Source organism: Lolium perenne, chromosome 1 (assembly GCF_019359855.2).
Source record: "Lolium perenne isolate Kyuss_39 chromosome 1, Kyuss_2.0, whole genome shotgun sequence".
Classification (NCBI taxonomy): domain Eukaryota; kingdom Viridiplantae; phylum Streptophyta; class Magnoliopsida; order Poales; family Poaceae; genus Lolium; species Lolium perenne.
In genome coordinates, this window is record NC_067244.2 from 262,254,696 (window position 1) to 262,279,981 (window position 25,286).

At 43.4% G+C, this 25,286-nt stretch overlaps 2 protein-coding genes across 2 annotated transcripts; both read right to left on the reverse strand.

The window, feature by feature from the left end:
* Positions 1–12,718: 12,718 nt before the first annotated feature.
* On the reverse strand, positions 12,719–14,798 carry LOC127327787 (uncharacterized). Its single transcript, XM_051354584.2, has 5 exons — positions 14,503–14,798; positions 14,317–14,427; positions 13,896–14,213; positions 13,767–13,823; positions 12,719–13,024 (listed from the first exon to the last, which is right to left on the reverse strand). The coding sequence occupies exons 1-5, from the start codon at positions 14,611–14,613 to the stop codon at positions 12,914–12,916; spliced, it is 708 nt and encodes a 235-aa protein (XP_051210544.1). The 5' UTR covers positions 14,614–14,798; the 3' UTR covers positions 12,719–12,913.
* A 5,074-nt stretch (positions 14,799–19,872) lies between these two features.
* LOC127327695 (serine carboxypeptidase-like 50) lies at positions 19,873–21,384 on the reverse strand. The gene has a single exon (XM_051354487.2). It carries the CDS (start codon positions 21,316–21,318, stop codon positions 19,966–19,968), a length of 1,353 nt encoding a protein of 450 aa, XP_051210447.1. The 5' UTR covers positions 21,319–21,384; the 3' UTR covers positions 19,873–19,965.
* Between the last annotated feature and the right edge of the window lie 3,902 nt (positions 21,385–25,286).

The window sequence follows — 25,286 nt, forward strand, 5'->3', positions numbered from 1 at the left end:
TTGCAAATCTTTTCTAAAGAGAATGATTAAAATACCGTTCATAGGCCAAGAGTTGAATGGGCAACTAACTTAGTGAAAACATACATGATGATATATGTGGTTCACTGGGCATAGTTGTGTGCGGGAGATTCTTGTACTTCATGAAAACTTTCAACAATAAATTGAGTATATATAAGTGGATATATTCGATAAGGAAGCAGTTTGAAACATTTGAATGGATTCAAATAAATTTCAGCATGAAGTGGAAATCATCGTAATAGAAAAATCAAATATCTATGATTGGATCATTGGGAAAATATTTGAATTACGAGTTTTAGCGAACATCTAAGAGAGTCATGAAATTGTTCTACAACTCACATTTCTTGGAGTATCATAATGATGATGTAGTATCCGAGAGACGTATCCAAAACTTGTTGGATTAATGATGAGATAAAATATTATGACGCCATTATTTTTTTGTGGATTATGCTTTAGTGACTACCGCTTTTACACTAAAAAGAGCATCATCATGATCCATAGAAATGACACCATACGAGTTATGGCATGGGTATAAACCCTAATAGTCCTTTCTTTAAATTTTGGTCTAAAAGTTTACAACCAAAATCGGATAAATGTCTTTGTTGGTTATCCCAAAGAATTGATTGGTAATTCTTTCCACTATGAAGTAAACGACAAAAGTGTTTGTTAATGTTACTTGCTTATTTCCAAGAAATTGTTTTCTAGCGAAATATTTGAGTGGGAGGACAATAGAACTTGATAAGGTTTATGAACCTGAGCATAATGATCAGAGTAGCGCAGCATCGGAAATTGGTTCCGGAAGCGACCACAATGATCATGACTCCCATGACTACAAAGTGTTTTAGCCATGGAGATCAAAGTACATATTGAACCTTGTAGGTATGGTTTACTTTGTGATCAAATAAATGATTTGTGGACAAAGGATTGATTGTGAACAATGATAAACCAACTACAAACAAAGAAGTTATGATGGGCCCTGACTCCGTTTAAAATGGCGATACGCCATGAAATCCAAGATAGATGAATACTTATTGAAAGTAAATGGATCTATAAAATAGATGAAGCTTGACTTGTCGAAAAGTTGTTTGCGACAAAGTTCAAAGAGTTGAATACAATAAGATTAGATCTTCTGTAGCAATGCTTATAGTCTATGTGGATTATTCTAGTAATCACTACATATTTCTTTTATGAGATATGATAGTAGGATGGCAAAATACATTACTTATCAGAAGTGTGTATTAAAGGTGTATACAAGATACAACCAAGAGTTTTGCTGGTCCATGGAATACTAGATAGGTATACAAACTTCAATTGGATGAAGTAAGTATCATGGAGTTGGAATCTTCACCAGATGAAATAGTCAAAGAGTTTTTGATTTCATCAGAGACGAGGAAGAGACTTGCATTTGCAAAAAATTAAGTGGGAGCGCTGAGACATATTTATAATACTTTATGTAGATGACATATAGTTGGTTATAAATAATGTAATTATATACTTGATTAAAAAGGTTTCATTGAGAAATTAACTTCAATGAAAGGATATGGACTAAAACAAATTTAGTGACAAAATCTATGAAGATAGATTTAAACACATAATAAGTTTAAGTCAAAGTACATAGAATGGATATTGAAGTAGTTCAATATAGAAATATTAAGAAAATGTTCTTGTCATGTGAAGTTTTAACAAGACTTGAGTGTATCTGACACTCAATGAGTAAAAACACATGAGTGATTATAGATCACAAATAATATGTACACAATCAGATGTCATGTGCTCTTAAAAAGGTTATGAGCATGTACCAGAATGATTCATGTGATGATCATTGAAAAACAGTAAGAATATTCTTGAGTACTTAAGAAGAACCAAGTATATATATATAGTTTTGTATGGAGAAATGACAAACAAATCACTGTAAGATGTTACCCCGATATTTGTTTTGTCACATATGAAAATAAAATTTCAATCTCAAATTAGACTAAGTGTTGTTTAAAAGGTAGCACAATGAGCTAGAAGTTGTCTATGCTAGATTTAGAAGAGTTCTAAATATTGTGACGGATTCTACAAAAGAAGGCAGAGTATGTCATTGTTTTGACAATGGCAAAGGATGTTAAGTCAAGAGTTTCTTTGAGAACTTGGTGTAGTTCCGACAGTCAGAACTTTGAAGCTATATTGTGTGTGACAATATTAGTGACATATTTCAGACCGCGGAATTAAGGTTCCACCAAAAGACCAAACATATTTAATGCCGACTCATTTGGAAATGAGTGATGCGTTGAGACGCAAATGAATTACAAAATACATACGTTTCTGAGCGTGTCAGATCCGTTGACTAAAACCTCTCCCGTGAGCAATACATGATAAAGCACCGGAAGGCCAAGGTGTTATATCTTTACAACTGTAAACTAGATTATTGACTCTAGTGCAAGTGGGAGACTGAAGGAGATATGACCTAGAGGCAATAATAAAGTGGTTATTATATATCTTTATGTTTATGATAAATGTTTATATACCATGCTATAATTGTATTAACCGAAACATTGATAGATGTGTAATATGTAAACAACAAAGAGTCCCTAGTATGCCTCTTAACTAGCTTGTTGATTAATGGATGATTAGTTTCATAATCATGAACATTGGATGTTATTAATAACAAGGTTATATCATTGTATGAATGATGTAATGGACACACCCAATTAAGCGTAGCATAAGATCACGTCATTAAGTTATTTGCTATAAGCTTTCAATACATAGTTACCTAGTCCTTATGACCATGAGATCATGTAAATCACTTATACCGGAAAGGTACTTTGATTACATCAAACGCCACTGCGTAAATGGGTGGTTATAAAGGTGGGATTATGTATCCGGAAAGTATGAGTTGAGGCATATGGATCAACAGTGGGATTTGTCCATCCCGATGACGGATAGATATACTCTGGGCCCCCTCGGTGGAATGTCGTCTAATGTCTTGCAAGCATATGAATAAGTTCATAAGAGACCACATACCACGGTACGAGTAAAGAGTACTTGTCAGGAGACGAGGTTGAATAAGGTATAGAGTGATACCGATGATCAAACCTCGGACAAGTAAAATATCGCGTGACAAAGGGAATTGGTATCATATGTGAATGGTTCATTCGATCACTAAAGTCATCGTTGAATATGTGGGAGCCATTATGGATCTCCAGATCCCGCTATTTGTTATTGGTCGGAGTGAGTACTCAACCATGTCCGCATAGTTCGCGAACCGTAGGGTGACACACTTAAGGTTGGATGTTGAAATGGTAGAACTTGAATATGGAATGGAGTTCGAAGATTTGTTCGGAGTCCCGGATGAGATCCCGGACATCACGAGGAGTTCCGGAATGGTCCGGAGAATAAGATTCATATATAGAAGTCATATTCCAAGTTTGGAAATGATCCGGTGCATTTATGGCAGGTTCTAGAAGGTTCTAGAAAAGTCCGGAAGAAAGGCACTATGGAAGGTGGAGTCCCGGACGGACTCCACAAGCTTGGCCGGCCAAACCCTAAGGGAGGAGTCCCAGGTGGGCTCCACCTGAGGTGGCCGGCCACCCCACCTAAGGAAAAGGTGGGAGTCCCACCTTGGGTAGGACTCCCTCCTTGAGTAGGTTTCCCACCTTTGGGAAGTTTTGGTGTTGGGGTCTTATTCGAAGACTTGGACTACAACTCTTGGGGCTTCCACCTATATAATGAGGGGCATAGGGGAGGGGGCCGGCCACCACAGAGCCATAGCTTGGACGCACCCCTTGAGGCCGGCCACCCCCTCTCCCAAACCCTAGCCGCCCCCTCTCTCCTCCTCTTCTCCCGCACGCTTAGCGAAGCTTCGCCGGAGATCTCCACCGCCACCGCCACCACGCCGTCGTGCTGCCGAATTCAAGGAGGAGCTACTACTTCCGCTGCCCGCTGGAACGGGGAGAAGGACGTCGTCTTCATCAACACCGAACGTGTGACCGAGTACGGAGGTGCTGCCCGATTGTGGCACCGTGATCAAGATCTTCTACGCGCTTTTGCAAGCGGCAAGTGATCATCTACCGCAGCAATAAGAGCCTACTCTTATAGGCTTTGGAAATCTTCAAGGGTTAGTCTCGTTCATCCCCTCGTTGCTCCCATCTTCTAGATTGCATCTTGGCTTGGATTGCGTTCTCGCGGTAGGAATTTTTTTGTTTTCTATGCAACGAATCCCTACAGAAGGACGTTATCTCTACCAGCAAGGTAGATCATCCCTCTTCTCTTTTGTTTACACACGTATTTTAGTTTTATTATGAGTGACACTCCCCCCAACCTTTGCTTACACAAGCCGTGGCTAATCGAATCCTCGGGTGCCTTCCATCAATCACATACCATGGAGGAGTGTCTATTTGCAAAATTAAGTTGCTTACTGATGAATCAGAGCAAAACATGTGAAGAGAATTATTAATGAAGTTTGATTAATCGGGGCTGGGAACCCCATTGCCAGCTCTTTTTGCAAAATTATTGGATAAGCGGATGTGCCACTAGTCCATAATGAAAGTCCGTCAAGAGTAAATGACAAGGTTGAAAGTTAAACACCACATACTTCCTCATGAGCTATGAAACATTAACACAAATTGAGAAGCATTTTGAAGGTTTAAAGGTAGCGCATGAGAATTTACTTGGAATGGTTTGAAATGCCATGCATAGGTATTTATGGTGGACACTTTGGAACAACTTGGTTTTCAGGTGTTTGGAAGCACGAGCAGCGTTCCCGCTCAGTACAAGTGAAGGCTAGCAATAGACTAGGGAGCGACAAATCAAGAGAGCAGTAACTGTCATAATCATGCTTGCGGCAAAATAAATTAACGGAGGCATAAAAGTGATACAAGAACTCTGAAGCAATGTAGATCATAGAGGCTTAATTGACTTTTGTTCAGTCATATGCATGCGTGAGCATGCGCCAAGTCGATACAAATGAATTATTCAGAGGAGGATACCACAATGTCATACCTACTTATGAATAAAACAATGCAAGCAAACATCCATGACATGCTACTCATATTAATAAATTGGAGCTAAACATGAGAGATCATGAACTACTAGAATTTCTTAAATGACATATACCTCACATGAACCAACTAAGCATGCTCACATGGATGAGTATATGTACAAAAATGAAAACAAATAGAGTTCATACCAGCCTCTCACCACAATCGAATTGTCGTAGATCGTCATTATTGCCTTTCACTTGTGTAGCTTGGATAATATGAAATGAAAACAACTCTCCAGCCACCGAAGACCATTGAACTCATAATGAACTTTACAAAACCAAAGAAGAACAGCAAATATTTTTGGTGTTTTCGAATTTGAGAACAAGAACAAAAGGAAACAAGCAAACAAAGCAAAATCTTTTTGGATTTTCTTATAGCAAACCAACGATCGCAATTAAACAAAATAAAAGCAAGAAACCAAAACAAGCAAATGGTGAAGAGAAACAACAGAAATATTTTTGGTCTTTTTGTGTTTTAGGAAAGAAACAAAGCAAAAAACAAGAAAATGGAAACTAGAAGAGTCACATAAACACAAAGCAGCAGAAATTCATCAAACTTGACAGCAGTACAGTACTCGATTTTTAAGAAATTCTTCCACTGCTCAAATTGAAAAGTGTTCAACTAATGAAAGTTAGATAACAACCTGGGGAACATGCACAAAAATTGGCTTCGCAAAATATCGTTCTGGCTATTTTTGAGAATGTTTTCGGTAACAGTCCAGAATCTGTTTTCAGGCAGCACTTCCCCAAATATCATCTCCCTCTCATTAGAAAACCACTCAAAGAAACTAAACAAGTATATACAAGTATCCAGCAACCATAATATGCAAAGAATGAGTGATGCCGGTATACCTCCCCCCAAGCTTAGGCTTTTGGCCTAAGTGGAGTTCAACCCCAGCGAGGGTCGCTGTTCCTCGCCGGTGGATCATACATGGCGTAGTCATAGTAAGGTCCCTGTGCAGAAGAAAAGCGTGGAGGCTCCACATGTCCAAAATGTTGATGCGAAGAACTTGCTGCATCGGATGACGAGTCGAGGTGTTCCTCGGCCTCCTCCGTGTTGTCTCTTGCATGATGGCCTCCTCCCTCTATGTGTGCATTCAGTGCACCTTCTGTGACTGACCAATCCTCCCACCATCCTCTGAGAAACTCCTTCCATGACAAATCATCTCGAAGAGGTTTAAGAGCTCTCGCGGCGATCCCCTTATCTTCTCGCATGATCCCCATTGCGGTACTCTAATTGCTGTACAAAAATCATTGAATGGCAAGTTGACAGTTTTATTATAAATCTTGTACTGAACCATGGGGTTAGATTGCGACCAATTGAACTTAAAATCCCGCACAACAGACATAGTCAATTTTGCATATTGGCATGGTTCTCCATCAACAAAATCATTCAACCCTGCACGAGAAATTAGATTCTGAACATCTTCCAATATTCCTGCACTTCTCATGAAATCTGTGCACGGGTAGTAAGAGGGGTATACTCCCTCTTCGCGGTTCACTCTCATGACTTGTTGCACCTCCAATTCTTGTTGGTTTAGTTGATATCTATTCCACTCCATTTTCTGAAATTTTCAACAAACAATATAAATTTTTGATTTGGTGACATCTAATTGAGGGGAACTACCATAGGAACTTGCTAGAGTACTAATCATGCATCAAGACTAGTTTATTCATCTTAGAACAAGCATGCAAGCTCACTAAACATGTTACCTACAGCAACAAAATATTCAAGATATACTCAACCAAACAAAATTCTACTTGGATAATCGGAGGAGTCACATACCGTAGAGCAAATGTGCCAAATTTCAGACAGAAATCTGGGCTGAGCAAAGAGATCGAGAAATCCTGAGCTCTTGAGCAAAAACGCGAGTGAGAGAAAGCTGGTGCTGATTTTTTCGGGAGAGAGAAGAGTGTGGGAGGAAGAGATGCTGAAGTGGGGCAAAGGGGGACCCACACACCAGGGTGGCGCGCCCCCCTTCCAGGCCGCGGCGGCCTGTGGGGTGCCACCCTGGGGTGCCCCACTGGTCATCCCCAGGTGCTCCCGGGTGCATTTTCGAAAATAGGACCAACGGTATAATTTTTGTGAATTTTTGAAAACTTTGAAAAATGCACATTTCTGGGTATTAAGTTTATTATTACTGGCCAGGAAATTTTTTGAAATCTCTAATTAACTAAGGAACTTTGCAAAACAAAAGTGCCACAGCAAGTAGAACAAGTGGAGGAAGAAAGAAATGTTGTTTACCTCCTCTATGCATATAAAAAGTATTTGTTAACAAGGTTGATCAAGTCTTGCTACCAAATAAATTTTACATAGCATAAGAAGAAATAAACCCCAAATCAATCATGTTACCTTGAATTGTATTGATATGGATCCAATCATAAGGCTTTGATATCCTTCTTTAGGCTCATATATAGGACAATCGATAGTTCCAACTTTGATAGTTCTCACATTAGAAATAGTATTAACTCCACATACTTTATCAATCCTCTTGGGGAAATAGACGGTATGCTCCTTATTATCAACATTGAAAGTAACCTTTCCTTTATTGCAATCAATAACAGCCCCTGCGGTGTTAAGAAAAGTTCTCGCAAGAATAATAGACATATTATCATCTTCAGGCATTTCCAACACAACAAAATCAGTTAATATCAAACAGTTATTAGTAACTTGAACAGGAACATCCTCACATATACCAACAGGAATAGCAGTAGATTTATCAGCCATTTGCAAAGATATATCAGTAGGTATCAACTTATCTAAATAAAGTCTCTTATAAAGAGAAAAAGGCATAACACTAACACCGGCTCCCAAGTCACATAGAGCAGTTTTAACATAATTATTTTTAATAGAACAAGGAATAGTAGGTATACCTGGGTCGCCCAGCTTCTTTGGAACTTTGCCATTGAAAGAGTAATTAGCAAGCATAGTGGAAATCTCCTCATTGGGGATTTTCCTCTTGTTAGTGACAATATCTTTCATATACTTTGAATAAGGAGGCAATTTAATAGCATCAGTCAAAGGGATTTGCAAGAATAAAGGTTTCATCCAATCGCAAAATTTATTATAGTGTTCTTCTTCCCGTGATTTTAGTTTCTTAGCAGGAAAAGGCATTTGCTTTTGCACCCAAGGTTCCCTTTCATTACCATGTTTCTTAGCAATAAAATCTTCTTTAGTATACTTTTTATTTTTAGCATGCTTTTCAGGTTCATCTTCAACTTCTTCTTTATCAGAAGCATCATTCTTATCCTTATCATTATCATTATCATGTTCATTACCATTTTCAGTTTCAGCATCAGAAATAGAAATACTATTAGGATCATTAACAGGTTCAGAGGATTCTACAACATTTTTATGTTTCTTCTTCTTTTTCTTAGAAGGAGCACTAGATTCAATTCGTTGAGAATCTTGTTCAACTCTTTTGGGATGCCTTTCAGGATATAGAGGATCCTGGGTAGAGAGACCGCCTCTAGTTGTTACTTCATAAGCATGTTTCTCTTTAGAATTATTTTTTAACAGGTCACTTTGCACTTTAGTGAGTTGATTTATTTGAGTTTGAACCATTTGAAAATGTTTAACAAGCATCTTAACATCATTGGAGGTTCTCTCCACAATATCATGCAAATTGCTAATAGCTTGAGAATTTTTCATTAGATGATTCTCTACTCTCATATTAAAATTTTCTTGCTTAACAATATAATTATCAAACTCATCTAAGCATTGAGCGGGAGGTTTTGAATACGGAATGTCTTCCCTAGTAAAGCGTTGAAGGGAGTTTACCTCAATCATGGATGAAGGGGGAATTATCTCACATATATCTTCTATGGGAGGTAGATTCTTCACATTTTCGGATTTAATACCTTTCTCCTTGAGAGACTTCTTGACTTCCCTCATATCTTCATCATTCAATTTAATTAAACCCCTCTTCTTCAATATTGGCGTTGGAGTTGATTCAGGTGTAGTCCAATCATCATGATTCCGGCCTATTTTAGCCAATAATTCTTCAGCTTCGTCTGGAGTTCTTTTCCTGAAAACACAACCAGCACAACTATCCAAATATGCCATAGACTCAACGGTTAGTCCACTATAGAATATATCAAGTAAATCATGCTTTTCCAATTCATGTCTAGGTCGAGCCCTGATAAGAGAGCAAAATCTTGCCCATGCTTCAGGCAATTTCTCTCCATCTTCCTGGTCAAAGCTATAAATTTTCTGTAAAGCAGCATGTTGAGCACTAGCAGGAAAGTATTTCCTAAAGAAAACATCAAGCAAATCACCTGCACTTTTAATAGAACCAGGAGGCAAATTATTATACCAAGTTTTAGCATCATCCTTTAATGAGAAAGGAAAAAATTTAGCAACGAAATAAGTACGCATCTTGACATCATCAGAAAACAAGCTACTCATAGAAGAGAGTTCATTCATGTGTTCTACAACACTTTCTTTTTCAGTACCACAAAAGGGTGTTTTCTCAACAATAGCTATATGAGATAGATCGAGAGAAAAATCATAATCTTTATCCTTAATGCATATAGGAGATGTGGCAAATTTAGGATCAGGAGATAGCTTATGTCTAACAGTATATTGTGTGAGAAACTTTTTAATTTTTCTTGCATCAGTAATAGCATTGCATTTATCAATAAAATCATCATTAAGTTCCACATAATCCTCATCAGGATCATCACTAGAATAATCAAGTTCAGGTGAATTAACAGGTGTAGCAGCATTAGGAGTTTCAGTATTTTCAATTTGTCTAGACCTAGCAATTGTAGCATCTAGAAAGGATCCCAATGAACCACTATCATCAAGCACAACAGAAACATTATCAATATTATGAGAATTTTCAGATTCAGCAGAAGTACCCGCAAGTGAAGCTTGCGGCGGTGAAACAAGTTGACTTATCACAAAGGGTGAATCAAGAGTAGCAGAGGTACTCAGAGTTGTACCTTTTCTTGTAGTGGATGGTAATATGGAGACTTTAGAATCGCGAGGTTTACCCATTATGGAGAATTTGCAGCGAACAATATCAATCCAAGTGAACTTCCAAATAAAGCTATGCTCCCCGGCAACGGCGCCAGAAAACAGTCTTGATAACCCACAAGTATAGGGGATCGCAGCAGTCTTCGCGGGTAGTAAAACCCAATTTATTGATTTGACACAATGGGAGACAAAGAATACTTGAAAGCCTTAACAGCGGAGTTGTCAATTCAGCTGCACCTGGAAACAGACTTGCTCGCAAGAGTTTATCAGTAGTAACAGTTTTATAGCAGTAGCAGTAGTGAAATAACAGCAGCAGAGTAACAGAGACAGCAGTAGTGATTTTAGTAAACAACAGGATTAAAATACTGTAGGCACAGGGATGGATAACGGGCGTTGCATGGATGAGAGAAACTCATGTAACAATCAAAGCAGGGCATTTGCAGATAATAATAAAACGGTGTCCAAGTACAAAGCAATCAATAGGCATGTGTTCCATATATAGTCGTACGTGCTCGCAATGAGAAACTTGCACAACATCTTTTGTCCTACCAGCCGGTGGCAGCCGGGCCTCTAGGGAATCTACTTGATATTAAGGTACTCCTTTTAATAGAGTACCGGAGCAAAGCATTAACACTCCGTGAACACATGTGATCCTCACATCACCGCCATCCCCTCCGGTTGTCCCGATTTCTGTCACTTCGGGGCCTTTGGTTCCGGACAGCGACATGTGTATACAACTTGCAGGTAAGATCATAAAACAATGAATATCATGATGAAACAATAACATGTTCAGATCTGAGATCATGGCACTCGGGCCCTAGTGACAAGCATTAAGCATAACAAGTTGCAACAATATCATCAAAGTACCAATTACGGACACTAGGCACTATGCCCTAACGATCTTATGCTATTACATGACCAATCTCATCCAATCCCTACCATCCCCTTCAGCCTACAGCGGGGGAATTACTCACACATGGATGGGGGAAACATGGCTGGTCGATGGAGAGGCGTCGGTGATGATGATGGCGATGATCTCCTCCAATTCCCCGTCCCGGCGGAGTGCCAGAACAGAGACTTCTGGCCCCCGAGACGGAGTTTCGCGATGTGGCGGCGTTCTGGAGGGTTTCTGGCGACTTCGACTTCCTCTTCGCGATTTTTAGATCGAACCCTTTAAGTAGTCCTGAGGGGGGCGTCGGAGGCCAGCCGAGGGGGTCACACGCTAGGGCGGCGCCCCCCCCCCCCCCCCCGGGCCGCGCCGGCCTGGTGTGTGGGGCCCTCGGGCCTCCACCTGGCTTGCCCTTCTGGCTCCCTAAGTCTTCTGGTAAAATAGGCCCATTGATATAAATTCCGAGGATTTTCCCGAAAGTTGAATTTCTGCACAAAAACAAGACACCAGAGCAATTCTGCTGAAAACAGCGTTAGTCCGTGTTAGTTGTATTCAAAATACACATATTAGAGGCAAAACAATAGCAAAAGTGTTCGGGAAAGTAGATACGTTTTGGACGTATCATTGGGTAAATGGATTTTTAAGCTCCTTACCGAGGATGGGATTTGGCAAACTATTCTTCGGAGAAAATATATCGGCTCCAAGACGGTATCCCAAGTGGTTTGGAAACCTAGGGATTCTCACTTCTGGGCTGGTCTAATGGCGACAAAAAATGTCTTTTTCGTCATGGAACTTTCTCAATTAAGAATGGAGCACAGATACGGTTTTGGGAAGATGCTTGGTTAGACAATGCACCCCTAAGTGAACAGTATCCTGCGTTGTATAGTATCGTTCGTTGCAAAGGAGATACCATTGCCACAGTAATGGCTACCTCTCCACCGAATGTGACGTTCAGACGAGTTTTGCTAGGACAAAGGTTATTGGCATGGAATGCCTTAATTCAAAGGCTGGGGGATATTAATCTATCACCTGAGCCAGATGAATTTAGGTGGAATTTACATGCAGATGGCTCTTTCTCAGTCAAATCTTTATACAACGTCATACATCATTCTGACTTACCAGTTGATAATAATAAGGAAATTTGGAAGATGAAGATACCATTAAAAATAAAAATATTTGGATGGTATCTTCGTCGAGGTGTCATCCTCACCAAAGACAATCTTGTTAAGCGGAATTGGCACGGAAGTACTCTATGTGTTTTTTGTCATCATGATGAAACTATTAAACACATTTTCTTCCAGTGTCAGTTCGCGAGATCTATTTGATCTGTCATCCAAGTAGCGTCTACCTTGTATCCTCCGACTAGTGTGGCCAATATCTTTGGCAATTGGCTTCATGGTATAGATTCAAGGTTCAAGTTGCTTCTTAGGGTGGGGGTGCTAGCAGTTATCTGGGCGCTTTGGCTGAGTAGAAATGCCAAGATTTTTAATAATAAAACTTGCTCTTTGTTGCAGGTCATCTACAGATGTACAGGTATTCTCCGTTTGTGGTTACCTCTTCAGCGCATGGAGAATCGAGACCTATTTACGGAGGTCTGTAAACGGTTGGAGGCTACGACGAGGGATACTTTTTTCCTACATGGATGGCAACATAGTCTACGGATTGAAGCCCCACCCACACCTTAGGCATTATATGATTCATCGTTTCCATATGTATTCCGCCTAGTTCTTTTTTAGTTTGGCATCTTTTTGGACTTAAGACTCATAAACGGCTGTGTGCATCCTGGTTATGCAGAGGCTGGATGTAATTGCTTATCAAAAAGTAATAAAGCATCCTTTATCGAAAAATACATAGGCATGAAAGCAATCACTACAACAAACGTAAGAATTCCCAAGAGAATATATGCGTTGGGGGTGCTAGGATAATCCTTGGGGATGCTAATAGCAAAGGGGTACTCTTGCAATTGCTGCCTTGGAGTTAATAGCGTAGCAAATGCTACTATCTACAACGATCTCGTTGGGGACAAGTTCTGCAAGGACATAATTGCAAGGGTTGTTCTTGGTGATGAATGGTCTCGGTTTCCACATAGAATGCTACTATTCTCAAGGACCCCCTGCACGCAAATAGATTAATTTGACTAATTAATTAAATATTAATCATATTTCCTATAGGAAGGACTGTGAATGCATTTATTTATTATTTTTATTATTAATTTATCGAGGTTCCATATTATTTAATTATGGATAACTGAATATTTTAATCTACATCTATTTAGCACGCACTAGGATTCAGCTTCACGTATCATGTAGGCACAGTGTATGTAAACAATAATTTAACCAATCAATAATCTCACTTTTAGCAATTTTTTTCCTTGGCCATGTCAACACACTTTGGTCATTGATGGATTACACAAGAGAAGAAATGATAATTTAACATGGTAAATAGGTCCATACTGGCTAATCTAGTAACTATACTACATATATCTGGGGTTTCTTGATCATCACATCACTATGATGCTCCAGATTGATATCACATCCTAGAAACCCCAATGATCATCATTCTCCGGAGATCTTTCAGATTGTGGTCGTTGGTCTTCATGTGTAATAACATGATGTATTTTAGACTTACAAATAGGGATACAAGAATGTATGTCAACTTCCACTTTCAAAATAAACTTCATTATAAATGATTCCAAAACTTATGAATAATGAGACCTTTCGATTTGATCGAACAAAACTGGATCTATACTCAAAAACTTATATGCCAAGGACTCATTCAATTTGTGACTTGACATTTTCTCTTGAATGTTAGCACTTGTGCATGTGTTGAAGCATTCAATAGGTTCATTCACATACCATTGTAAGTGCTTGAAGGAATTCCGGGACTGCAGAAGACTGTGGTTCTTCAAGAACCTTTAATTAGAAAACAATGAACTGTTAGCATTCTATTGTTTGTAGCCAATCATACTAGCATTTTTTACTTACATGAGAGTGAGATTCCGTATTTGGCTTGTCAAATATCCGCTCCAGCGATTGTATCCTTGTGCCAAGTTCTTCACGAACCTCACGAACCGCACTAGTTACAGCCTGGCTAACAATATCTTGCACTTGTTGTTGGGTGTACATCGGTTGTGTCCCATTGATCAACACTGGAGTGGATGAACGATGGGCATGATCTTTGTCAATTATACCAAGAAGCCCATAGTACCTCCCACGTTTATGACCTCGTGTGAGCTGTACCCAAACTTTCTGCTTGTCAACCTGGGTGTTACCACTTTCCTTAACACAATTATTAAATTCATCCTGAAATTCGAAATACAAAAGAATGCAATTATATAGTCAGTGATGACTTCTCATATTATGAATGAAATGCTGAAACTATTTAATGCTTGAGTAAAATACACACCACTAGCTTTTCAGCTTTCTTGTTTGCATATTTTCCCTTGCCCTTTTCATGTCGATGTGTGCGTGCAAATACTTCTAGATCATCCACATCCTCTCCACCATTCTCAATTTTCTACACAAAACCATGAATAAGCATTGTTAGTTTTGTTGAGTGTACAGTAACAAATAACTCAATGATTTTATTTACCATAGCTTGTTTGTGCACTGCAACGCCTCCGCGACCCGCATGTGTGATGGACACCTCCTCCTTCCTTCCGATTTTTACTATTTTGAGCTGACACCTTCTTGACATTTTCATCAGACAACAAGTCACACAACTTGCCCCACCATTTTTTCTCTATCCAAGAGGGAGGAAATTCCTTCCAAAGTTGAGGATCATCACCATCAAAGTCATCTGCTACATTGTCATCAGGATGACTTAACACTACCCCTTCACTACGAGATGCATCAGTATGCTTATCTAAAATACCATCAGAAATCTGTTATGACTTATTAGCAGCATGCTTCTCCTTCATGAACTTCACCAATGAACGCTTTGCTTGAAATTTTTCATGTGATAAAGCTTGGCTAAAACGCTCAATAGCTTTGCGGTCAAATAACAGAGCGCACTCGTCTTCTCTTCCAGCAGCAAAGTTAAAACGTTTCTGCAAAAGAAAAGATTTGACCATCGACTATTTAACAAATATCTTTGCCCAGCAAAAGAATGTAATGAATGTTTACTGGCCAGAAATTCAGCTAAAATAGTTTTCCTTGTAACAACTGGATAACTGTGGTATCTCAGTCGAAAGGATGCACCACTACTTGTTGAATGAATGAAAATCACTTATAAATATGGTGTATAAAATCCTAAAGTGAACAACGTATCACTGAACTACTTTCTTGTACAGTACATATCAGTGGTTGTATCCTCTCCTTTTACTTGCATTTTTCTTGGCATGCCAGTTAATGATCTTCTGCTTTATCAGATAAATGCTCTTCTTTGTCTACGGTTCAGTAATAACTCTGAACTAAAAGATGTGCTAGCACGTGGATATAGATCATTACTACCATCTAAATCCACCAACGTTCAGCAGAACCAAGTTGCATAATATGTTAGACAGTCAGAGCATGTTAACTTATCAAATTCAGTTTCTCCTGGTACTTTCTAGTACATAAGGAAAGAATAACAACTTCGATTATAACATGTAAAAACTACCGAATCACCCACATCATGTATGCATACAATACAATCACCAGGAGTTCGTACAGAACGCCTACTGAGGTGAACAACAAAACAACTAGAAGCATGTATATTACTATAGACCAAGGGGAAGATATTATCTGCAATATACGAGGTAATGGCTAACCTAGAATTTATTTGCTTGCGGTCGGCCGGCCGGCGACGGGCATCAGGTCGTGCACGAGCAGGGGAAGCGATGTAGCCGACGCGCTTGGATCCGACGGCGGCTGGTGGACGTTCTACTGCGACTGAGGCGCCGGACTCCGTCGTGGTTAAGGATGGAGGGGGAGGAGATATGGCGTGGATGAAGAAATCCCCAATATGGGATGCAAAAAATGGCAGCAGCGGAGAAGAACCCGTGAGTGGGGGAGATGGGATTGTGGGGGCGTGGCGTGGATGGATAATTAGAAATTTGCGGGAACGGGGAAGAGGGAGATTAACCAGAAATTTTGGAGATCGGATGGAATAAAGAAAATTCCAGTCTCCTTTTCTCTCGGATGGTGGAAGAAGCTCTGTATTTCACCCAGTTTTTTTTCTGAATAACTCACCGAGTTTGTTGGGAGTGGGAAGATAACATTTGCCTGGTCAAACAGGGGTAATCTGCTAGCTAGAAATTCAGTAATCAATAGCCTATTATTTTATACTTCAATCCAAAATGGTCATGATAATTTTTGATAGTTTTTCTATTTCACTTGTCCCATTTACTTTAGTATAAATAAATTTATGTGCATCTCTAAAAATACATATTGCCCAAAACTTTGAGAAAAATGCTGCGTGGTATTGATTCCTTCCGAACAAATAAAAGCTGAATAATTTATTTGCACTTAAGTAGACTAGCACCAGCTGCCCCAACGGCTGCTTAGTTTTCCTTGGAGATGCTACACTTTTGCAAGGGGAGCATTTGTCACCTTTCTAATAGTACTTTTCAGCAAGGGTACCTCCTGTGTCCTAGCAAATGACAATTAATAGCAACGAATTTAGTGGTGGTAGCAGATAGGTACTAACTGCAAGGCATAGTTTTAGCAACGAAGATTACTCTTGGGGCTAATCACATTTCTTGTAGTGAATATAAACAAATAAATACGGATGGTTCGACTACATGTCTTTCTTATATATTTCATTTGCTCTAGAGTTTTCTATTTATTATGTTGATTAGTACCCCTTCTATTTAATTAACTACAATAAAAATGGGCACTGTGTCGACATCAGAACTCTCTACTATATATTAAGCCTACTAAAATAGACATAAACTTGTGTATATAAAAAGACATAAACAAATATATATTCTTTCCATTCATTTAGATGGCACAAGCTCCCTTTTTAAAATCCGATCTAAGATAATTTTATTGCATAAAAAATTGATATGCAATGTCTCTAAAAGAAAAGAACTAACACAACTTTCTTTGCAATACGTGCTTTATACTTGTGGATTTGATAATACAATAGCCGAATTTTCCATCACTAAGATCAAAATTATACAGTAACAATATATTATTCTAATAGTGTTGTATTATAATATGGTGAACTTTCATTATATAATAACTAAATTATTTTGTAAAGATTGTATATCCTGAGAGAGAGACAATTATAAACAAATAAAAAAATTCAATGTAAATATGGGAGAATAACGTTTTTGCCACCACAAAGTATAAAACGCGAAGTAATTGGTAATATCTTGTTACAAATTACTTCGCGTTTTATACTTTGTAGTGGCAAAAACGCCTCAGAGACTACAAAGTATAAAACGGGAAGTAATTGGTAACAAGACTTATGTATGTCATGTGCAATCATGACCTGTAAGGACTGTTCGGTGATGAAGATCTTCTTCGGTGCAGGTCTTGCGCATCTTCTCTTCAGATCCCGCCTCAGAATTGAAGCTGCCTGTCTTTGCGTGAGGAGTCACATGTTTGGTATAGGACAGATTGAGCTCTGTGGTACCGCTTCGGCGAGTATCCCTTGGTGGTTGTTTCTTCGGTGAATTCGGAGTCGCCGAAGGATGATGATGATGCCGCTGATGGACAACCTCAACGACGACCATCTCTTTGATGGTGTGCATGCTGGTTGTGTGGGTAGCCAGGGTGGCTGTGGTTTTTTCCATATTTCCCACTAATAAAGTGGCTAATATATGTACTTCTGCTTTATTAATTATGGTTCGTCTTTTGACTCATTTCAAAAAAAATCATCTACCAAGTTGTTTAGCAAGTAGCTTGTTAGCATCTCCATCGGCGCGCCCCAAATAGTCGCTGACACTTCTGTATGGGAGACGCCGGCAGTGCAACCCCTATTTGGGGACGTTGTTCCCACACCGGCGCCTCCCATATGACGACCCTCAATTTTTTTTTAATTTTTATAATATTTTGAAACAATATATCAATCATAGTTTATTCATACTATATTCAATTATTCATACAATCATACAAATAGTACTTAAATTATTCATACAATCAAACAAATGGAAATTAAATTATTCTTACAATCAAACAAATGGAAATTCATTTTTTTTCATACAATCCAACAAATAGAAATTAAATCATGCATTGTTGGCGGCTCCTCTCCTCACCCACAATGCGCAGCTAGATCCGCCCGAAGTTGAGCATGAAGACCTGCATCTCGAAATTCATTATGCATGTGACGAAAATCGGCAAATTCTTGGGGTACATGCTCCACCTCACTAAGAGGCCCTTGATAATCAAATGGTTGATCATCATGCACAGGTTTGTCATGATCGCTCTCAATGATCATGTTGTGCATGATCACACAGTCGTTCATCACCTCCCGCATCTGAGACTCAGACCAAGTGAGAGCAGGGTATCTGACAACGGCGAAATGCTGCTGAATCACCCCAAAAGCACGCTCAACATCCTTGTGTGCTGCTTCCTGGCATGTTGCACATAAACGTCCATCTCCGAAGATGGAGCCGTGATTGTCTTCACAAATGTAGCATACGTCGGGTAGATACCATCAACTAGATAATACCCCTTGTTGTATGCGTGACCGTCTACCTCAAAGTTCACGGCATGAGCTTGACCCTCAGCTAGCCTGGAAAACACCGGAGAGCGTTGCAGCACGTTGATGTCATTGTTTGTTTCTGCCATGCCAAAAAATGCATGCCAAATCCAAAGGTCATGGTCTACCACCGCCTCAAAAATGACATTGCACTCACCAGTATGCCGCTTGTAGATCCCCTGCCAAGCAAAAGGGCAATTCTTCCAGCCCCAATGCATATAGTCAATGCTTCCGAGCATCCCAGGAAACCCTCTTGCTGCATTTTTTCCAGGATCCGAGTTGTATCATCTGCCCTTGGTGCTCTCAAATAGTCTTTAGCAAACACCACTATGATGGCTTGGCAAAACCTGTAGAGAGTCTCTGTACATGTCGACTTCACCATCTGTAGGTAGTCATTGGTGTATCTGGAGGAGCTCCGTATGCAAGACAGCGCATTGCAGAAGTGTAGTTCTGAATTGAGGTGAAACCACACAAACCTGTGCAATCTTGATTGGCCATGAAGTAGTCGTCGTACTCCCTAAGAACGTAGACAATCTTCAAGAACAGATCCTTGTTCATCCTAAACCGGGCTGAAATTCCTTCAGCAAATAAGGCGCGTCATCGTTGAAGTAGTCGACGTCAAGCCGCATTGCGTCGGCTTGACGATGCCGGTTGATGTTCCTCCTCTTGCCTGGCTTTGAGCCGTCGCGCCGAGGCACGGCGAAGAAAGGCTGGCGAACGCGCAGGAAGCTCGTCAGAATCAACAGCTGATGTTGCCACCAGACAACCTCAGCGTTCTTCTCCTCCGTGAACAGTTGCACCATCATCTTGTTGTCGATGTCCATCGCGGCAATCCGACGAACACCTTGCAGGCGGGGTTTGTGCGGCTGTGGCAGCGAGCTCTGTTCCGAGCGAAAAAGCGGCCACCGGTCGAGGGGTGGAGGTCGTGTCGATGGACGACGATTCCTCGACAGTCGGCGGTGTCTGTTGGAAGCGGGGGCGCGGCGGTGACGGCGATGGTGGCGATCTAGAGAGGTGAGAGTCGGCTCGGGCGTAGGTAAGAGGTGGGGAAAGCGGTGTGTCTGGTTGCCAGGCGAAGCCCACGCTCATTTTCTGTCGTGCCGCGAGGTGCCAGCGCGCCCGATCCGCGCCCTCTACGAAGGGGCCGCCATGGGTTACCGGCGATTATATTGGGCTCGAAAACTAGCCGGTATCTTTTGGACGTACCGGTGCAGGTCCAAAATCCACACTGGCCCCCAAAACGCTATCGCTGTGTGCCGGTGAAGATGCTCTTAGCAAACAACTATTGTTAACAGTTAACAATACAGTAAGAAAAAAGCTACACCGCTAGGATGCACTAAAGTCATTACCGATCCCAGAAACAAATGTCATTATTTAACAGTTACATCAGATAGGCAGTCGGGACATCGGCATCAACTTGCCGCCTCAATCCGAACGCCGGCCGGCGATCCCAGGCCGCGTGCGCCCAAACAAACCCGTCTGCGTCACCCAGTCCTCGATCATCTCCTGCGCGGCGCGCCCGTTGTCCGCCGGCACGAGGTGCCCGGCGCCGTACACCACGGCGTGCGTGAGCATCCCCGACCGCTGCACGTACCCGGCGAGCTCCTCCTCCCCGCCCTCTCCAGAAACCCGCCACACGGCGTGCTCGGCGTCCTGGAACGCGCGCAGCCCGCTCCACCGCAGCTCCTTCAGCCACGCCTCCGTCGGCACCACGCCGATCCGGAGGTCCCGGATCCCCTGGTACAGCAGCACGCGCGTCCGCCCCCGGAGCAGCACCGCCTCCACCTCCGGCTTCACGCTCTTCATGATGTCCTCGTGCATCGCCGCCCTCACCAGCTGGTTGCACTCCTCCCACACCACGTCCGTGCGCGCGCCGAGCGCCGCCTTGACCTCCTCGCCGTTCACGAGCTTCCCGACGGCCGCCGACGCGTACGGCCTCTGCTTCGCGTAGTCGTAGAGCGTGGCGAGCCCCGTCGCGTTCTCCAGCCACGAGAGCGCCGCCCCCCTCGCGTCCGACGCCTCCCGCCACCGCGCCGCCTCGGCGAGGGCGACCGCCTCCGCCTGCATCGCCTCCAGCTCCCGCTTCTGCCGCGCGTTGATGAAGCCCGTGAAGTAGGCCGAGTCGGCGTGCGTGGCCACCTGCGCCACCGGGTGCGTGAGCCCGTTGCCGATAGCCACGCCCAGCAGGTTTATGCGCCGCCCCGCCGGTAGCCCTGGGTTCACGGCGAGAATGCGCGACGCCGCCGCGGGGACGTACTTGCCGGCGTAGCTCTCGCCGGTGAGGAAGAACGGGCGCGCGCGGAAGGACGCCGGGCTGGCGTCGAAGAAGGACTGGAGCGCGGCGAGGACGTGCTCCGCGATGACGGACTGGTTGGTGGGGATGAGGGCGGGGGAGGGCGCGGCGCTGAAGCCGGTGCCGAGCGGGCTGTCGAGGAAGAGGAGCCCGAAGCGGCGGTTCCAGGCGAAGGGGTTGCGGGAGAGGGAGGCGCCGTCGGGGGTGACGAGGTAGGGGCCGAGCTCGAAGAGGTCGCCCAGCAGGCCGGAGCAGCCCGGGCCGCCCTGCAGCCAGAGGAGCAGCGGCGTGGCAGGTGGTGCGGTGACGGGGTCGGTGGCCTCGTAGAAGGCGTAGAAGAGGGACGCGTTCGTGGCCGGGTCGACGGGGAGGTAGCCGGAGCTGGTCGGGAGCGCCTCCTTTGGGAACACCACCGAGGCTGTGGGCGAGACGGAGGTCGTCGCGAGGAGGAGGACGATGGCGAGCTGAAGAAGTGGCGGAGCCATCGATGGGATCAGATGCTCAGTGACAGTGAGGCTGGTAGTGGAAGCAGAGTGTTTTGACGTAGACTGACCCTGACAGGCACGTGACATGGTTTGGGTCTGCACGCCGGATGTAGTTTTGCCGAGTGGTGCCAGGTGACGTCGATTAAGCGCAACCCAACTGCGCAATTCTACTAGGGCATCTCCAGCGGCGCGACGCAAACGGTCGCTGAGCGACTATTTGCGTCCACCGTGACCGAAAATACGTCTGGGGTCTATTCCAGCGGGGCGACGTAAAGTGACCAGGTCGTCCGCGGAGACGCAAACTTGGTCCAAATATGCGCCAGGTTTGCGTCTCCGCGGAGGCTCGGCGGTCGCTCCGAGTGTCCGCCGAAAAAGACGTAGGACCCACGCGTCAGTGGCTGGAGGGCGATATTATTCCCGCCACTGGCCATTCCCCCGCGCCAAATTGGAAACTAGACCGGCGCGAGCAGGCCAGAAGCGATGGACGTCCTCGCCGCCGCAGGTACCGCCATGGATGCGGAGCAAACCCTCGCACCCGCCGCCGCCCCACACTCCCCCGTAGCCACGGCCATAGCCACAATGGACACTGCAGCTCCGGCGGAAGCAAAGCGGACGACGACACCAGGGCATGGTTCATGAAGAGGCGCGTCGCAATCCGCGCGCGAGACGCCTAATCGCCGGCGCCGGCGCCATGCGCCCAGCACCTTGGCCTCCTTTTGGACTTTTTTTTATTGCTGTTCAGGCCTTGTTGTGCCCCTTTTGCTCCACTTTGCGCCGTACGAGCTGCAAAGTGTGATGAACTTGTTTCAGCCCTCAATTTGCGGCTGTAATTTCGTGCAAAGTCGACGCTATTTCATGTTTTTTGAATTCTGGTTTGCGCTCAAAATGCGTCGCGCCGCTGGAGTCAACCCCAGACGCAAACGGACACACGACCATTTCCCCGTCCGGCAAGCGACGCAAACGGACGCCCGCGGACAATTTGGGCGTCCGAAATGCGTCGCGCCGCTGGAGATGCCCTAAGTAATACTACTTTATTTAATAAAAAATGTCTTGAAGACATCAGAATGTACACAACCTTACTATAAAAAGAAGAAAGAAAACAAAAGATACCGCTACGGTTCGGCGGACCTCAGAAGCATATACCATATACCATACTGTGTATACATGTAAGGTCTTATTTGTACCATTTTGCATACGCTATATGTTGGATAATTAGGCACAATTTCCATGATTAATTCCAGAGTATTAAGCATGACGACAGTAACTACTAACATGTGAAACTCGAACATACTAGATGCATTAATCAACATGAATAGTAGCAGGGCAAACAGTACAACATCCATCGCTAAACAGATCGAGATTTGTCGTGCGTACCGATCTGGTGGTGGTGGCGGTGGCGGTGTAGCAGATACGTCGCATTAGTAACGTTGTTGATGACAACGTTGTTGACGACGGGAACGACGGGTCGAAGTAGATGGTAGGCAGCACCGCCCGACTTGGACGAAAGGCGACCCGTGATGAATAACTTGAGCAGTCGCGCAGAGCGCTTCCCAAAAACCTAATTCGCCCTCTCCCGTACAGGATCGCAAAGGCGAGTGGTTCCGGAGACCTGCTCTCCCGTTTGCTGATGCACGTCGGCGCGCGGGATGGAGTAGGCTACGATGGCGGTGCAACCAGGGAGAGGTGGAAACCCTAACTTGTGTATCAGATCGCTTTCTGCGGTAGCCGGGCAAGAGATTATATAGGCTCAGGAAACCCTAGGCAACGTGGGGCACGCCCATGTCGCGCGCACGTTTCGAGTCGGTTACAGATAGCCCACGGTCCGGGAGCGACCCGAACCGACTAACTGTGACTCGTCCGTCTAGGACTCTGTTCGTTTTCCTGAGCTGCAAAAAGTAAGGAAAGACTCGGCTCGAGGCTCAATCCACTCACCACGAGCACGTCGTGTGTCGTGTCGTGTCGACTCGAGTCGAGCGAGGAGGAGGAGGAGGATGAGCGCGTGTAGCACTCCTATTCTCACTCACTTAGTAGTGGTGGAACAATCCATCTTATAAAGTGGTCTAACTTCCTCCCAACTTTTCACGTGCTTGCCACTCCCTAGTGAGCTACCACCCACTTGAACTCAAACTCACAAGGCTGCCACTATGTGGGCTTTAAGATTTATAGGGAAAATTAAAATCTAATTTGGACCACTAAAAGTGAGCCCAATATTTCAACACTATATAATGAAACGATCTCTACCGGACCAGGCATGTAGAGGTGCTTCAAGACATTTTGAGCACATTAATAGAGGTGGGTGCGTGTAAATGATGCTTGAAGCATGGTACAAACATAAACTAAATACGAACCTACAAAACAAAAGACTGGGCACATATGCTTGAAAACTATTACACAAAAATAGCAAGTCAACTCCATTCTTGCACGTAGAAACCTTTTTTCTACGCCAATCTTGTCAAAACTAATAAACGTTGTATTGTTTAAATAAATAGGTAGCTTTGAGATTACAAAATAAATTTCAATCTTTAGTTTGCCACACTGTCGTGTCTTTTTTTCCAACTAGGATAGTATCAAACTCTGTATTGAGATGATAAAGGTACCACGATACATATCAGGACACGAGTAAAATACTACAGTACGTACTATCAGATTAATATACCAAACCATGTACCCATCCGCCTTAAAGAAACTACTACTGCTAGAGGAGCACGATTGCACGAAGTTAGTGGTACTAATTGTTAAGTAATCGACGTCATCTCTCATCTCTCCCTCCGCCTTAATTAACCATAGAGGGCGTGCGTGCGTCCGTCATTTTGTCTCGTTGCATTCTCATCGGGAAAAAGTCCGTTTCAAACCCTGAATTTGTAGAGGTTGGACGGATCAAATCCTGAAGTCGAAATCCCTGTCGTTTGTACCCTAAACTTACTAATTCCGGTCTAAATCAAACCCTTGAGCCATTTGGAGCACCGGGAATGCACCGATCCCGGTTGGGATTACAAGCTACTCTCACTGACAGTGGGACCCAATTGTAATATTCATCTCTCTCCTCCGGCTGGGATTACAAGCTTCTCGTCGTGTCGTCCGCTGTCGTCGACCTCGCCACCGTCCACGGTGCCGCCGTCGAGGTCGTCGAGGACTTCCAGCGCCGGGAGGCCGCTAGCGGCCCTCTCACCACCGAGGAGCCCACCTCCAGCGATTCTTCGGTAGCATCCACGCCTGACAATGGCGGTTCGTTGAGGACGTCGGAACCTCCCGCCCATGGAGTGCTCGATGGCAGCGATATGTTCAGGCTTGACTTATTCCGGGAAATCAACATGGGCTCGTACTACGTACATGAGCCTGGCGGAGGCCCTGCTCATGGACCCGCCGCCGCTGGCCACTGCCAACAGTTCGTCCTGGGACAACGGAGACTGCGGCGACGGTGCAACCGATTTCTCGCTCTGGAGCTACTAGCTAGTGTCGATAAATTTCCCCCGCTGATTCTATACTCTGCTCTCACTCTAGTTTTTTTCTCTGCAAAGTTCTTTTGTGAGCAGACTCTGTAGCAAGTAAATTGAAGCTGATTCAAATCCAGAACTGAACTATGAAAACAATTTGGTTCCTCAAAATTGGACTGCCACCCTGACTCATATTTTTCTCTTCCTAAAACGTACATGTGATTTCAAACAATAAAAGCAACATGAAAAAGGACAAATCAAAGCACCTACATATTTTTCTGGTTGAGACATCCTGAAAAGGATTCCAGAAAAAGGAAGGGTCCCACTATCAGTGAGAGTAGCTTGTAATCCCAGCCGGGATCGGTGCATTCCCGGTGCTCCAAACAATTTCAGGGTTTAATTTAGACAGGGATTAATAAGTTCAGGGTGCAAACGACAGGGATTTCAACTTCGAGGTTTGATCCGCCGAAGCTCTACAAATTCAGGGTTTAAAATGGACTTTTTCCTTCTCATCGCCTAGTGTACATCCCATCG